Consider the following 15,249-nt stretch of genomic DNA (forward strand, 5'->3'; position numbering starts at 1 on the left):
AGTGCCAACACCAACCCACCCGCCCAGAGACCGGCCTTACAGGAAGAGTCTGAAGTCCTGGGAAGTAGATTCTACTTGCAAAGGGAAGTCAGGGCGTCTTGTGTCTTTCCAAAGCCCCCAGCCGTATCCCTGGCTTCAAACTCCTTCACAAATAAAGCACCGAAATAGCTCATTTATTAAAAAGATTCTCTTGGAGGGGCCTGGGGATACAAGAAGTAGTGTCTGCTCAGCACCCTCCAGCTTCTGCAGGGGTTCTGGGCAGCTCGAGTGGACACGGTGCGCCCCAGGGTGGCCGGAGTTGGGGCCAGCAGTGCATCTGCCCCGGCGCCAGGGCCACGACGGAGGCGTCCCGGCCGGCCGGCTCGGCCTCTGGTCTCGGCTGGGGCCTACAGCTTATCTGGCAGGACCTGCAGGCAGAAGGCCGGCAGGCTGAGCTGAGGGCCGCGAGAGGTCAGCCTCCAGGTCCTGCCACCGGGAACTGTGTGCCCCTGGGGGGGGGGGGGCACTGCCTTGGTTTCCCCGGCTGAGAATGGAGACTGCGGTCAGGCCGTGGGGTGGCCCGCATGCAGGAGGTGCTGGTGTTAAGTCAACCTGGGCAAGTCCGTCCGCTCATTCCAGGGGGTGAGGGTCACCCTGCAACGTTTCTGGAAGCCGGATGCTCTTCTCCGCTAAGGGCTAGGGTACCGGGCCCACCGTGGGCGCTAACCCGGTGCTGATGGGTAGGGGGGGTCCATCGCAGAGACTCTTCCGAAGGCTGGGGGTGCGGCCCCCCAAGCGGCCCCGCCCGCCCCACCCCGCACAGCTTACCTCTCGCCGCGCCGCGTCTGCCCGAGGGCAGGACCCCCTCGTCCTGTGCTTGGAAAGAAGACAGCAGCGTGGCGGGGGCCGCCCGCCCGCGCCCCGCCCGCCGGCCCCCACCCCTTACCTGGTGGCGGGTCTTGTGCGACTTCTGCATCCAGGCCCGCCACTGGTCGTACAGGCGGAAGCTCAGGTTGGGGCAGTACGCGTGCTTCTTGAGCCAGCCCAGGAACTGCTTGAGCTCGCGCCGCACCGGCCCCGAGCTCGGCTCCGCGCCCCGCGGCTCGCACGCGCCGCCCGGGCCCGGCCGCTCTGGCGGGGGAGCGGCAGGTCGGGGCGCGGCCGGCAGGGGGCGCGCGCGGGCCGCCGTCCTCCCCGCCGCCCCCCCCCCGGGGCCCCGCGGGAGGTGGGAGCCGGGGAAGGAAGGGCCCCTCCCCCGAGGCTCCTCCGGGAACCCGGCTCCGGCCAGGTGTAAAGAGGAGGGGGCGCTGGGAGCTGCGGGAGCCCCGGGGGACAGCCCGGGATGCAATGGGGAGGAGGGATGGAGGAGCACGATGGGGTGGAGGGATGGAGGAGCGCGATGGGGAGGAGGGATGGAGGAGCGCGGTGGGGAGGAGGGATGGAGGAGCGCGGTGGGGAGGAGGGATGGAGGAGCACGATGGGGAGGAGGGATGGAGGAGCGCGATGGGGAGGTGGGATGGAGGAGCGCGATGGGGAGGTGGGATGGAGGAGCGCGATGGGGAGGAGGGATGGAGGAGCACGATGGGGTGGAGGGATGGAGGAGCGCGATGGGGAGGAGGGATGGAGGAGCGCGATGGGGTGGAGGGATGGAGGAGCGCGATGGGGAGGAGGGATGGAGGAGCGCGATGGGGTGGAGGGATGGAGGAGCGCGATGGGGAGGAGGGATGGAGGAGCGCGATGGGGCCTGGGGACTTAGGGGCGGAGGACCAAGAAAGGCAATTCCCAAGACTCTGGGTCCCGTCCCCAGCAGGGTGGGGGGTGAGGAAGCGACAGGAGGAGAATGCACCCACCCAAGGGCTGAGCGGCAGAGGCGGTGCCGGGGATCCCCAGGGGGGGGGGCCCAGTAAGCGCCAGGAGCCGCCCCGGCCCGGTGGGTCCAGCGTGGGCCCCAGCCAGCCCCAAGCAGACCGGCGGATAAGGACATCGGCCTCACGTCATAAATAAAGCCGGGGACCCGCTGACAGGCCCTGGCACGGCCCCGGCCCCGCCGCCCCTGCTGGCCTCCCCCGGCCTCCCCAGCGGCCGCGGCCGCCGCTGGCTCCAGCCCAAGAATCGCAGGTGCTGGGCACGAGCAGGGGCCAAGGCTCGGCCCCTCCCGCTCGCTCCGCCCGCCCCAAACCTGGAGGGGCCCGGGCTGGGGGCTGGGGAGTGGCTGGAGCCTGGCCGGCCCCTCCCCGACTGCGGGGCATGCCCTGGGCCTCAGTCCGCCCCCATCCCCTGACTGCGGCCTGGACTCCGGTGGACTCTGAGTCCAGATCTCTGGCCGGGCCCCGGGGTCCTCACCTGAGAGAAGGGGGTCCCCGCTCTGGGGCGGAAATCCGGGAAGGGGGATGAGGGGAGGATGCGGGCCTCCTTGCCCACCACCCTCAAATACTAAAATGGCAAATTGTCACGTCCGTCAACCTGAGGCAGGACTGGCACACGCTCCCACCGTCCAGATGGGGAAACTGAGGCCTGGCCTTGAGGCCCCAGAGCTCAGAGAACTAGGAAGTCGCACACGGCCCTCTAACCGCTGGCTCCTGCCCCCCCACTTGATCAGAAGGGGTCACGAAGCCGACCAGGCTCAGAAGCAAGGTCTCGCACTCATTCTCAGGGATCAGGCCCCCAGCAGCACGAGGGAGTGGGCACCGCTGGGAGGGAGGACACGGGCAGTGCTGGCTGCCTGGGCCATTTTCCAGAGCATTACATCTCTGCAATCTCTTTTTTTCTTTTGCGGGTCTGGGGATGGAACCCAGGGGCATTCTACCTTCCTGCTACACCCCAGCCCTATTTTTTATTCCTTATTTTGAAACGGGGTCCCACTGAGTTCCAGAGGGCCTCCCTAAGTAGCTGAGGCTGTCCAGGAACCACAATCCTTTGGTCTCAGCCTCCCCAATGCTGGGATTACAAGTGTGCACTACCACGTCCACCTTTCTTTCTTTCTTTCTTTCTTTCTTTCTTTCTTTCTTTCTTTCTTCCTCTCTTTCTTCCCTTCTTTCTTTTTGGTACTGGGGGATTGAACTCAGGAGTATTCTTCCTCTAAGCTATACTCCCAGCCCTATTTTATTTATCTTGAAACAGGGTCTCACTAAGTTGTTAAGGTTTTTCTCGAACCTGCAATCCTCCTGTCTCAGCCTCCCAAGTACTGGGATTACAAGCATATACCACCACGCCCGGCTTTTTTTTTTTTTTTTTTGGTACTGATTTTTTTTTTTTTTCTTCAGTACGGGGTTCCAGGGGCATTCTATCTTTTTTTGTGTGTATGGTACTGGGGATGGAATTCAGGGACATTCTACCTCTGAGCTACCTCCCCAGCCCTATTTTATTTTTTATTTGGAAACAGGGTCTCACTAGGTTGCTGAGAGCCTCACTAAGTAGCTGAGGCTGGCTCTGAACCCGTGCGATCCTCCTGTCTCAGCCTCCCAAGTACCGAGATTACAGGAGTGCGCCACCATACCTGGCTATTATTATTATTATTATTATTATTATTATTATTATTATTATTGAAACAGGGTCTTGATAGGTGGCTGCGCGTCTAGCTAAGTTGCTGAGGTCGGTCTCGTCTCTCTCTCTCTCTCTCTCTCTCTCTCTCTCTCTCTCTCTCTGGTGTTCGGGATTGAACCTAGAGACATTCTACCTCTGAGCTACACCCTCAGCCTTATTTTATTTCTATTTTTGAAACCGGGTCTAAACAGGGTCTTACTAAGTTTCTAAGGGTCTCCATAAGTTCAGAGACTGGCCTCCAACTTCCAGTCCTCCTGACTCAGCCTCCCAAGTAAGCACTGAGGTCACAGGCATGTGCCACCATGCCCAGCTCTTATTTTCTTTTTCTTTTCTTTGCCTCTCTCTCTCTCTTTCTTTCTCTCTCTCTCTCTCTTTTTGTGGTACTAGAGATGGAACTCAGGGGCATTCGACCTCCGAGCTACACCCCCAGCCCTATTTTTTTTTTATTCTTTATTTTGAAACCGGGTCTCACTAGTTGCGGAGGGCCTAAGTAGCTGAGGCCGTCCTCAAACCATGATCCTTCAGTCTCAGCCTCCCGAATGCTGGGATGACAAGCTTGTGCCATCAGGACCGGCTTTGTTTTTCATTTTTCTTTTTCTTTTTTCTTGGTGGTACTGAGGATGGAACCCAGAGGCTTTCTACCTCCGGGCTGTACTCCCAGCCCTATTTTATATTTTCTTTGGAAACAGGGTCTCACTAAGTTACTGAGAGCCTCACTCAGTAGCTGAGGCTGGCTTCGAACCTGCGCGATCCTCCTGTCTCGGCCTCCCAGGCACGGGGATCGCCAGCGTGCGCCACCACGCCCGGCTCTTTGTTTTTCATTTTGATTCCTGGTCTTACTAGGTTGCTGAGGGTCTATCCAGGTCTCAGAGGCTGGCCTAGAACCTGTGATCCTCCTGTCTCAGCCCAAGTACTGCAATCACAGGTGTGGGCCACCCCGCGGGGCAGACTACACTTTCTTTTCTTTTTTTTTTTTTTTTTCTGGGTCACAGGCTAAATAGACCTAGAGGCCACCAGTTTGAACCCTCCTCCGCCACCTTGGATTAAAAACAGCGCCCCGGGTGGTCTCAGGGCTGGGGGCGCTCACCGCTGCGGGGCGTGGAGGCGGCTGTGGGGTGGCTCCACTCACTCCAGATGCCCGCCTTCTTGGAGCCGTAGATGCCGAAGGGGTTGCAACGCACCTGCACGAAGTACACGGTGCCCGGCTTCAGGCCCGCCAGGCGGCACGAGGTCTGGTTGCTTACGTCGTACACCACCTGGGCGGCGAAGGCAGGGTCAGGCAGGGGCAGAGGGCAGGGGCAGGGGCAGTGGTCAGCGGCGGGCGGGGCGGGGAGGCACCTTCCAGTCCACGCTGTCCTCCACGCGGTAGCGGATCTGGTACTTGGCTTGGAAGAGAAAGTCCTTGAGGGCAGGGGGCGAGACCCAGCGCACGCTGAGCTGGTCCTCCAGGCCGCCCACGCGGCTCACGTGCACGTCGGGTGGGGGGTCGGTGGTCACTGCGGGGCAGATGGGTCCGGGTCCCGACTGGGCAAACCTCCCTGAGGCCTGCTTGGGGAGCGCGGCTTCAGCGGCACCTGCTTCTGGGGCCTCCTCTTCCTCCCACCCCCGGGGCTGGTGGATTACATGATATAATAGTCCAGGAACACTCAGCGCCTCGAGGCAATCAATTAGTGGGAGCTGTCCTCACCATTATTATCTGTGATGGAGGGGACATAAACCTGTCTTCAGAGGCTGTGTGGAGGGGTGCTCAGGGGCCGGCCCTGCCGAGCCCGCGGGAGGCCCTGAGAGCTGTACTCTGTGCCGAGAACAGAGCTAGGAGCAGGGGCGCACCCAGGTTTGCCCAGAATTTGTAAGGCTCAGATAGGAGGAGCCCAGGTTGGAGGCCAGCCTCAGCAACATAATGAAGCCCTCAACAACTTAAGACTCTATTTTGAAATAAAAAATAAAATAGGGCCGGGCGTGGTGGCACACGCTTGTCATCCCCGCGCTTGGGAGGCTGAGACAGGAGGATCGCACGTTCGCAGACAGTCTCTGCAGCTTAGTGAGGCTCTCTGCAACTTTGTGAGACCCTGTTTCCAAATAAAAATATAAAATACGTCTGAAGGTATAGTTTGGAAGTAGACCTCTGGGTTCCAACCTCAGTACCACAAAAAATAAAAAAATAAATAGGGCCGGGCGTGGTGGCGCACGCTTGTAATCCCCGAGCTTGGGAGGCGGACAGGAGGATCGCGCAGGTTCGAAGCCAGCCACACTGACTAAAGAGACCCTGTTTCCAAATTTAAAAAGTATAAAAATAGGTCTGGGAGTGTAGCCCGGAGGTAGAAGGGTTTCCAGGAACACCAAAAAAATAAGAACAATAATAAAAAATAAGGCTGGGTGTGTAGCTCAGATGTAGGATGCCCCTGGGTTCTATCACCAGTATTGCAAAAATAAATAAGTAAAAATAAAATAAAGTAAGGCTGGGGGTGTAGCTTATAGGTAGAATGTCCAGCACACACACAAAAAAAAAAAAAAAAAAAGAAAAAGAAAAAAATTGGTGAAGCTGCTCTCGAACCCAAATCCTCCGGTCTCAGCTTCCCAAGTGCTGGGATTACAGGTGTGTACCACCTTGCCCAGCTAACAATATTATTGCTTCCAGACCTAGGGGGCTGTCAGGGCAGGTCCCTGTGGGGGCCCCCCTACCTCTACCTCCTTCCCGCACTGCCAGAATCCTCTGTGGGACAGCTTGGCTTGGCCCAAGGGGACACGCAGGCTTAGAACTTGCCCACTGGAGTTTCAGGATAGGAGCAGGGAACTGGGCTGGGGGTGGGATGGGGTGCAAGCCAGGGGATGCCCAGGGATGGCTCTGGAGGCCCCCCCCTGGGCAGCAGAGTGGGCCGCTGCCTCCCCCTGAGGCCGGGGCGAGGGGCTGAAAGGGTTAAGGCGCAGGCCTGCTTGGGCTGAGAAGCACCCTAATTAGATTAGGCCCAATTCTGCTCCAGATCATCCACTTCCTGCCTCCCGCCCTGACCCCCCAGCTCCAGACCTCGGCTTCCCGGGGCGCCTCCCGACCTGGGTGCCCCCTCCTTGCTCCCGGGGGGCCCCCTCCTGAACACCTGGGCTGCTGAGGGGGAGGAGGCCCGGCCAGGTGTTCCCTGCCGAGCTGGGATATCCGGGCTGTAATGGAGGCTTCGGGATAAGGATAAGCAGCCACCCCGCCCAAACCAGGAGGGGTAGACTTGGAGTCAGAACTGTGGCTGGGGAGGGGCCCAGGCGGGAACCCAGAACAGAGGGGATGGGAGCGGGAGGGGCCGTGGCCTCGGCAGGGGGCTCACCCACGTCGAGGATGTCCAGCGTGAGTACGTCGGAGCGGGCTGAGCCCAGGCGGTTGGTAGCCTCCACCCAGATCTCATAGGGCGTGAAGAGGGCCAGGTCCTTGGGGATGTGGCAGGAATGCGGCCCCACCGTGTGGTAGTCCTCACACGTGTTGTCCTGCCCGTACCACCTGCAGGGCGGGAGGGCCCCAGCCCTCAGCAAGGCAGCCGCGGGGTGCAGGCAGGGACAGAGGGGCTCAGAGAAGGCAAGCCCCGGCGCGAGGTCACACGGCCCGCAGGGGGACAGGCCCTGTGAGCCCACCAACCTCAGCTTGTACTTGAGGGAGTAGTTGGTGGGGAGGAAAGTCTCCCCGTGGGCGCCGGGGGTCCAGCGGCAGGTGAGGTCTTTCATATTCTTGGACCAGCAGCTGATGTTGAAGGGCTTCTCCGGGGGCACTAGGAGGAAGGCAGGGTGTGGGAGGCTGGGGCCTGGCAGCTGCGCACGCGGGGCTGGGTGCTGCCAGCTGCCGGACACCGGCATCCACAAGGAAGGGAGGATAAAGGCCACCTTGAGCCGGGCGTGGCGGCGCACGCTTGTAACCCCAGCATTCGGGAGGCTGAGACAGGAGGATCGCGGTTCACGGCCAGCCTCAGCTACTTAGTGAGGCCCTCTGCAACTCAGAGAACTTGTTTTAGAATAAAGAATAAAAAAATAGGGCTGGGGGTATAGCTCGGAGGTCAAATGCCTCTGGGTTCCATCCCTAGACCAGCAAAAAAAAAAAAAAAAAAAAAAAACACACTAAAAAGCCAGCCTCAGCAGCTTGTGAGGCCTCCTGCAACTTACTGAGACCCTGTTTCAAAATAAAGAATAAAGAGCCGGGCGTGGTGGCGCACGCCCCACGCTTGGGAGGCAGAGACAGGAGGATCGCGCAGGTTCGAAGCCAGCCGCGCGCGCTGGCTTAGGAGACCCTGTTTCCCAAATAAAAATGTAAAAATAGGTCTGGGAGTGTAGCCCGGAGGTAGAAGGGCTTCCAGGAACCCCAGTACCACCAAAAAAAAAAAAAAAAAAAAAGCACCCTTAGCTGGGTGTGTGGTGGCACGCACCTGTCATCCCAGTACTTGTGAGGCTGAGATAGGAGGACCACAGATTTGAGGACAGCCTCAGCAAATAGTGAGACTCTCATCAACTTAGTGAGACCTTGTTTCAAAAAAAGGGGGCTCTTGGGGTGTAGCTCAGAGGTAAAATGTCCCTGAGTTGAATTCCCAGCACCACACACACACACACACACACACACACACACACGCGCATGCACGCACAAAACAGCCTCACTCACCCTGTCCCCAGAGGCGCCCGCAGGCGCTGGCCTGGCCACCTGCACGGGACGGGGTCTCGATCCCTCTCTGGTGCTGGAGATGAAGCCCAGGACGGGGTGCTCTAAGCACCAACTCCACACTGCCCTCACCCCAACCACATGGCTTCTCGCCCCCTTTTTATTTTTGGTGCTGGGGACTGAACTCAGAAGCGTTCTACCACCAGCCCTTTTTTTGTTTGGAAACGGGGTCTTGCTAAGTTTGAGGCTGGCCTCAAACCTGCAATCCTCCTATCTGAGACTCTCAAGTACCGGGGTGAGAGGCACGCACCATCACACCTGGCTCCATGGGCACTTTTGAGAAAGACAGGTGGAGTCTCTGCTTTCTTCCCTCCACAGAGGGCCTGCAGCTGTGCCAGCTTGCCCCCTGGTGGGCCCCAGGCCAGAGTGAGCATGACTTATGCGCCCCTCACCCAAGGTCCACTTGGGCGTCGCAGGAGCCCACTTACAGCCAACGTAGAGGCAGGAGCCGGCCAGGATGCTCCCGTCCCGGGCGTGGCACACAAGGTTGTCCCCGGACTGCTGCCTGGACCCATTGAGGTTGGCCAGGGCCAAGCCCAAGGTGGAGGCGTTGAGCACGCGCGACATCTCTGGGGGCAGGCGACGCCCGTTGAGGGTCCAGTAGAGGCCCTCGGCAGTGGTCCCAGGCGGGTCCCCGTGCACTGAGCAGGTGGCTTGCAGGGAGGAGCCGATGAGGAGCGTGGGGTCCTGGGGGCTGATCACTGCCGTGTCTGGGGTCAGAAGGGAGAGCTAGTCAGTCCTGCGGGGCTCACAGCAAACCCAGGAAGTTCACTCCCCATTTATGGTTTTTTTTTTTTTGGTGGTACTGAAGGTGGAACCCAGAGGCTTTCTACCTCCGGGCTATACTCCCAGACCTATTTTATACTTTATTTGGAAACAGGGTCTCACTAAGTTGCTGAGAGCCTCACTAGGTAGCTGAGGCTGGCTTCGAACCCGTGCGATCCTCCTGTCTCAGCCTCCCAAGCGCGGGGATTACAAGCGTGCGCCACCATGCCCGGCTCCCATTTATGTTTTCCTGTGGCACTGGAGGTTGAACCAGGGAGAGTCTACCTCTAAAGTACACCCTCAACCCCTTTTTAATTTATTTATTTTTCTTTTTTCTTTCCTTCTTTCTTTCTTTTCTTTTCTTTTCTTTTCTTTTTTTTTTTTTTTTTTTTTTTTTGCAGTACTGGGGATGGAACCCAGGGGCATTCTACCTCCGAGCTACACCCCCAGTCCTATTTTTTTTTTTTCTTATTTGGAAACAGGGTCTCACTGAGTCGCGAAGGGCCTCACTAAGTAGCTGAGGCTGGCCTCGGACTGCGATCCTCCTGTCTCACGTCTGGCTACCCTCAGCCCTGTTTAAAACTTCTGTCTTGAAACAGGGTCTTGCTAGGCTGATGGGAGCCCGTCTCACTGCGCCCTAAGGCTGGCCTCAACGCTGCTTTCCTCTTGCCTCAGCCCAAGTACTGGAATCACAGGCGTGTGCCACCACGTCGGGTGGTCTACCCTTCATGTTACAGATAAACAGAGCATCGGTCAGGTCCGGTGCCCAGCCCAGAGTGCGGCAAGGCCAAGAGCACCCCCAGACCTGCCGCCCTTCCCAGCTGCATGGGAAGGGACTCGCACCGAGTCCAAGAGTCACGCACAGATGCCCACTCAGTTCTAAGTGACTTCTGCTTTACAGAGTCCTGACACTCTTCTTTTCTTTTCTTTTTTTCTATTTTTTGCAAGTAGAACCAAAAGACTGAAAACTCTTTCTGTGATACTTCTGCAAAGTAGGTATTCCTGTGGGCTGCGGGGGGGTTTTTTTGGGGGGTGGGGGGGAGAAGGCATTTCTGTGTGTGTGTGTGTGTGTGTGTGTGTGCGTGCGCGCGTATCTCACTGGGGACGGAAGCCAGGGGCATTCTACCTCTGAGCCACACCCCCAGCCCAAAGTTTTTATTATTTATTTTGAAACAGGGTCTCAGTAAAGTGCGAGGTCTTCACTAAATAGCTGAGGCTGGCCGCGAACCCTGATCCTTCTGTCTCAGCCTCCCAATCACTGCGATTACAAGCGTATGCTGCCATGCCCGGCTAGGAGAAGGTATTTCTAAAATCAACAAGCCCTAGCAGGGCGTGGTGGCACACCTGTAATCCCCGCGCTTGGGAGGCTGAGACAGGAGGATCACAGGAGACTCATCAACCTACAGCCTAGCAAGACCCTGTTCCCAAAGAGAGATAACACAGGGCTGGGGGTGTAGCTCAGGGGTAGAATGCCCCTGGGTTCCATCCCCATTGTCAAAGAAAAGCCGGGCGTGATGGCGCACATTTGTAATCCCAGCATTTGGGAGGCTGAGATAGGACGAGTGCGCAGGTTCGAAGCCAGCCTCAGCTTCTTAGTGAGGCCCTCTGCAACTTAGACCCTGTTTCAGAATAAAGAATAAGGCCGGGCGTGGCGGCGCACGCACGCTTGTCATCCCCGCGCTCGGGAGGCGGAGACAGGAGGATCGCGCAGGTTCGATGCCAGCCGTGCTGGCGTAAGAGACCCTGTTTCAAAAATATAAAATAGGTCTGGGAGTGTAGCCCAGAGGTAGAAGGGCTTCCAGGAACCCCAGTACCACCAATAAATAAATAAATAAATAAATAAATAAATAAATAAATAAATAAATAAATAATAAATTGGGCTGGGGGTGTAGCTCAGAGGTAGAATGCCCCTGGGTTCCATCCCCAGTACCAAAAAACAAAAACAAGCATGGGCAGCCTTCACCCTCTTAGAGGAATCAGTAAGGGCACATTTTTTGGGGGTACTGGGGATCTAACCCAAGAGCACTTTACCTCTGAGATACACTCCCAGACCTTTATTTATGATGATGATTATTATTATTTGTGGTTCTGGGGGTGGAACCCAGGGGCATTCTATCTCCAAGAGGCACCCCCAGCCTTATTTTTTATTTTTTTGTGGTACTGGAGGTGGAACCCAGGGTCTTTTTTACCTCTGGGCTATCCTCCCAGACCTATTTTATACTTTATTTGGAAACAGGGTCTAATTTGCTGAGAGCCTAAGTAGCTGAGGCTGGCTTCGAACCTGTGCGATCCTCCTGTCTCGGCCTCCCAAGCACTAGGATTACAAGCGTGCGCCACCACGCCTGGCTTCCTTATTTTTTTAAAACAGGTCTCACTGAGTTGCAGAGGGCCTCACTAAATAGCAAAGGCCGTCTGCGCAGCGGGATCCTCCATTGTCCCCCTGCCAAACGCTGGGATTACAAGCCGGCACGTGCGCCGTGCGCCACCACACCCGACCCCAGACCTTTATTTATTGTAGTACTGGAGGTGGAACCCGGGGCTTTCTACCTCAAGCTCACGCCCCAGATCCACTTTATTCTTATTTGGAAACAGGGTCTCACTAGATGGCTGAGGGCCTAAGTTGCCGAGGCTGGTTTAGAACCTGCAATCTTCCTGTCTCAGGCCCTCATGTACTGGGATTACAGGCTTGTACCACCATGCCTGGCTTATTTTAAAATTCTATTATTATTATAATAATTAATTATTATTGTATGTGTATGTAATACTGAGAATTGAACCTGGTGGCGTTCTACCTCCAAGCTACACCCTGAACCTGATTTTCTTTTTTGCTTTGAAACAGGGTCTTGCTAGGTTGCTGAGGATGTCCTCGAACCTCAGGTCTCCCATGACAGGCGTGTGGCCCACGCCCGGCAGTGTGACTGTGCTTCTGTGAAGTGCTTTCTTCACACTGTGGCAGTGAGGACGTTCACGTGTACATTCCTTAATTCATTATTTTCCATGGTATTATGGAGAGCCTACAGTGTTCCAGGAGCTGGGGACACCAAGACTCAAAATTCCTACCCTTGTGGGACTTAAATTCAAGAAAGTAGCAGGAGAAAAGAAAAATCTATCTGCAGAGAAGAACAAAGTTAGGCGGGGGCTGGGGGGACGCAGATCGGTGCTGGCAGCTCAGGGAGGCTTATGCGGGGAGGTGGCATTTGAGCTGAAACCTGAATAGAGAAATCATTGTGGAAATAGCTAGGCAACTGTGTGAGGGTGGTGGGAGCTGCCCGTGCAAAGGTCCTGGGGCCGGGGTGTATGTGGGCGATGTAGGGCGTTGGCAAGGATCCCAACCTGCAGAAAGGGTTGTGGTTAATTTGCATTTTAAATGGATTCCCCAGAGGGCTGTAAGAAGGGGCCGGGACCCAAAGGGGCCCAGGGGGAGCTAAGGGCAGGGTGCTCCAGGCAGGGAGCCTCTCCAGTGCCAGCAGTGGCCCTGCACAGTTCCTCTCTGCCCGAGATAGGCGAGGTGGAACGGACATGGTTCTCCGGCGGCCCTGACGATTTTCCGGGGCAAACTTGGCTTGAGGGCCCTGTCTTGCTGGAGCCAGGGATCACAGTTGCGCTGGGGCTTGGCTCAGGGCTTGCCGGAGGTCTCCGCGTCCGTGCGAAGGAGCCGGCTGCGCAGGCCAGAGCTGAGGAGGCGGGGGCGGGGGCCAGGGGGCCGCCCTGGAGGTCCCAGGCAGCCAGCCGCCCGCTAATTCGGAATTCCTTCGGCATGAACTGGGGCGTGCCAGCGTCTCTGCCCTGGCCCACCCACCGTTTCCTGCCGGAGCCCCCCCCCCCCAGCAGGATGGGAGGCAAGGCCAGGCCTACAGGGACCCCAGTACCACTCTCAGCGCCCCCTGCCCGTCATGCCCCTACTGCCCTCCTCACCCACAGCCCTGGTCAAGCCAGAATGGGGCTCTCTGGGGGGTCTCGGCTGGGGGCACTGCTCCTGTGCCAGGCCGCCTGGCCGGGCCCCTTTGCCAGCAGCTGCAGCTGCCCTCCCGGGGTGGGGTACGGGGTGGAGGGGGCAGGGCCAGGCCAGCCTGGACAGAGCAGCTCCCTATCCCTGGCCCCAGCAGGAAGGTCAGGAGACCTTTGTGCTCCGACAGGATGGCCTGGGCACCTGGCTCCTGGGTTTTCTCCTCCATACAATGGGTAGAGGAGCCATGGCTACCTGCTAGGAGGAGGCATGGCTGTGCGGAGGCCCCCACCCCCATAGCACCTGGGGGCCACTGGGGCTGTGCCCCCTCCCTGGCTGACTGAAGTTCCCCCCCAATCCCCCGCAAACAATGGGCTGGGGCGCTGCTGGGGCGCTTGGGGACTCAGACGCACACATTCCAAGCCCGGCCGAGGGGAGGGAGGCCTGAGCCGGGAGGGGGTGGGGAAGCCTGGCTTGAGAGACCCCCTAGAGGACGCCCCAAAGCAGATCCCTAGGTTGGGCTTCGGGTCAGGCGTCCCCGCCCCTTTGCTCCCCGCCTCCCTTCCTTTCCCACAGATCTGGGGCCTTTACAAGCCCCCCCCCCCCAATCTGGAGCCACTGCAGTTATTAAAATGGAACGCCATGTGTTTTAAAAGGGAAAAGTGTGAGATTCTCTGAAAGCCGGCCGGGAGGGTGGCCCCTGTCCCAGGGTCCCTGAGGGAGTCCCCATCTCCCGCCAGCTGGTACCTGCAGACGCTTTATGACACCCCCCCCCCAAGCCCCAACTCATCAGGTGCTAAGACACACCGTAAGTGGAACCATATTGCCGAGGTGTGAGAATCTTTTATTTAATTTCTTTCCCCTTAAAGGAAAAAAACACTCGCACGCATCCACCCCCACCGTCGCCTGTTGCTCTGTGGGCTGGGAAGCAGAGCCTGGAGCTAAGGTGGCCGCCCAGGGCTCCCCCGCGCCCGGCCGGGTCTCGGGGCCTCCTGGGGGCCCTGGGCGGCCTCACCTGCCCAGACACCCCGAGCAACTGCGCCTCCAGCCAGCGGCGCGGGGCCCTCGGACCCGGCCCTTTTGGGAAGAACAGCCCAGGAAGCCCAGGGCGGGCCGGGCCTGCGCCCGGGGGGAGCCGTCCCGGGGGGCCGCGCCCTGCAGCCCGCGGCGCCGCGTCGGTGGCATGCGTGCGCCCGCGGGTGTGCGAGCGTGCATCTGGGGTGCAGCGTGCGCGCGTGCGGGCCAGGGTGACGGGACGCCAGCCAGGGTGTCTTTTGTGTCTCTGGGTGTGTCCCGGAGCGGGTCTGGGTGTGAGAGGGCGTCCTGGCGGGCCGCGCGCGGGAGGGGCGTCTGCAGCCCGGAGCTCCCCAAGACGGCGGCGGGGGCGCTCGGGCCGCGGGCTCCGGCCCCTCCCGCAGCGCGGGCCCCCGCGGTGCCCGGGCTCCGGCCCCCTCTCCCTCGCCCACTCGCTCCCCCGGACTTCGGCCGCTGGAGGCTCAGCCCCGGCAGCTCGGGGAGGACGAGCCCGAGCGCCGCCCGGGGAGGCTCCGCGGGGACCGCGCGGGGTCCCGCAGGGGGAGGGCGGCGCCGCCCGCCGAGAGGCTCGTCCCTGGGGACCCCGGGCCGCGCGCCAGGCGCCCCCCGCCCTCCCCGGGGCCCGGCCCTCCGCCCGGGGGCCCGCGCCCGCCGCCGACCGCGTGCGCCGCCCCGAGCGTGGCCCGCGGCCCCGCGCCCCCAGCCCCGGCGTGCGCCCCGGTGCCGCCGCGGGGGTCGCCGGCTCGCGGGGGCTTGCGGGGCGCCGGGGTCCGCCGCCCAGGTGCGCAGGCCTCGGGCGCGGAGGCCGGCCGGCCGGACCGTGCGCCCCGCAGGTGAGGGCGCCCCGAGGGCCGGCCGGGGGCGCCTTCCTTTGTTCGCGGCCGTCCAGGTGGCGCCCGCCCCCTCCCCCGCGGCTGCCCCCGGGGCGCCGGCTCCGGGCGGGGGGCGGCGCAGCTACTCACGGGCTCCGGATCCGGCTCGCGGCGCCCCGAGCGCGCAGAGCAGCAGCAGCGGCAGCGGCAGCGGCCGCCGCGCGGGCTGGGCGGCGGGGCCCGGGCGGCCGGCGGGCATGGGGCCGGCGCGGCCGGGCGCGGGCAGGGCTGCCCGCACGTCGCAGGGAGCGGACGCCGAGGCCGGAGCAAGTCTGAGCCGCCGAATTGACAAGGCGCTAATGCGCCGCTGGCCCCGCCCGGCCCCGCCCCCGGCCCGGCCCCGGGGGGGCGACGGCCCCGCACCGGCCTCCGCGGGCACCGCGCGCCCCGCCCGGCCCGGCCCCACCCCCGCCCGGAGCCCACCG

General features: G+C 60.3%; 1 protein-coding gene across 1 annotated transcript; it reads right to left on the minus strand.

The window, feature by feature from the left end:
- Positions 1–257: 257 nt before the first annotated feature.
- On the minus strand, positions 258–15,023 carry CRLF1 (cytokine receptor like factor 1; the record flags this gene model as incomplete). Its single annotated transcript, XM_080715294.1, has 9 exons — positions 258–407; positions 808–855; positions 926–1,110; positions 4,610–4,778; positions 4,861–5,018; positions 6,837–7,006; positions 7,142–7,271; positions 8,635–8,916; positions 14,915–15,023. 9 exons carry the CDS (start codon positions 15,021–15,023, stop codon positions 387–389), a joined length of 1,272 nt encoding a protein of 423 aa, XP_080571420.1. The 3' UTR covers positions 258–386.
- Between the last annotated feature and the right edge of the window lie 226 nt (positions 15,024–15,249).

Source organism: Muscardinus avellanarius (assembly GCF_963383645.1).
Source record: "Muscardinus avellanarius genome assembly, chromosome: 18".
Lineage (NCBI taxonomy): Eukaryota > Metazoa > Chordata > Mammalia > Rodentia > Gliridae > Muscardinus > Muscardinus avellanarius.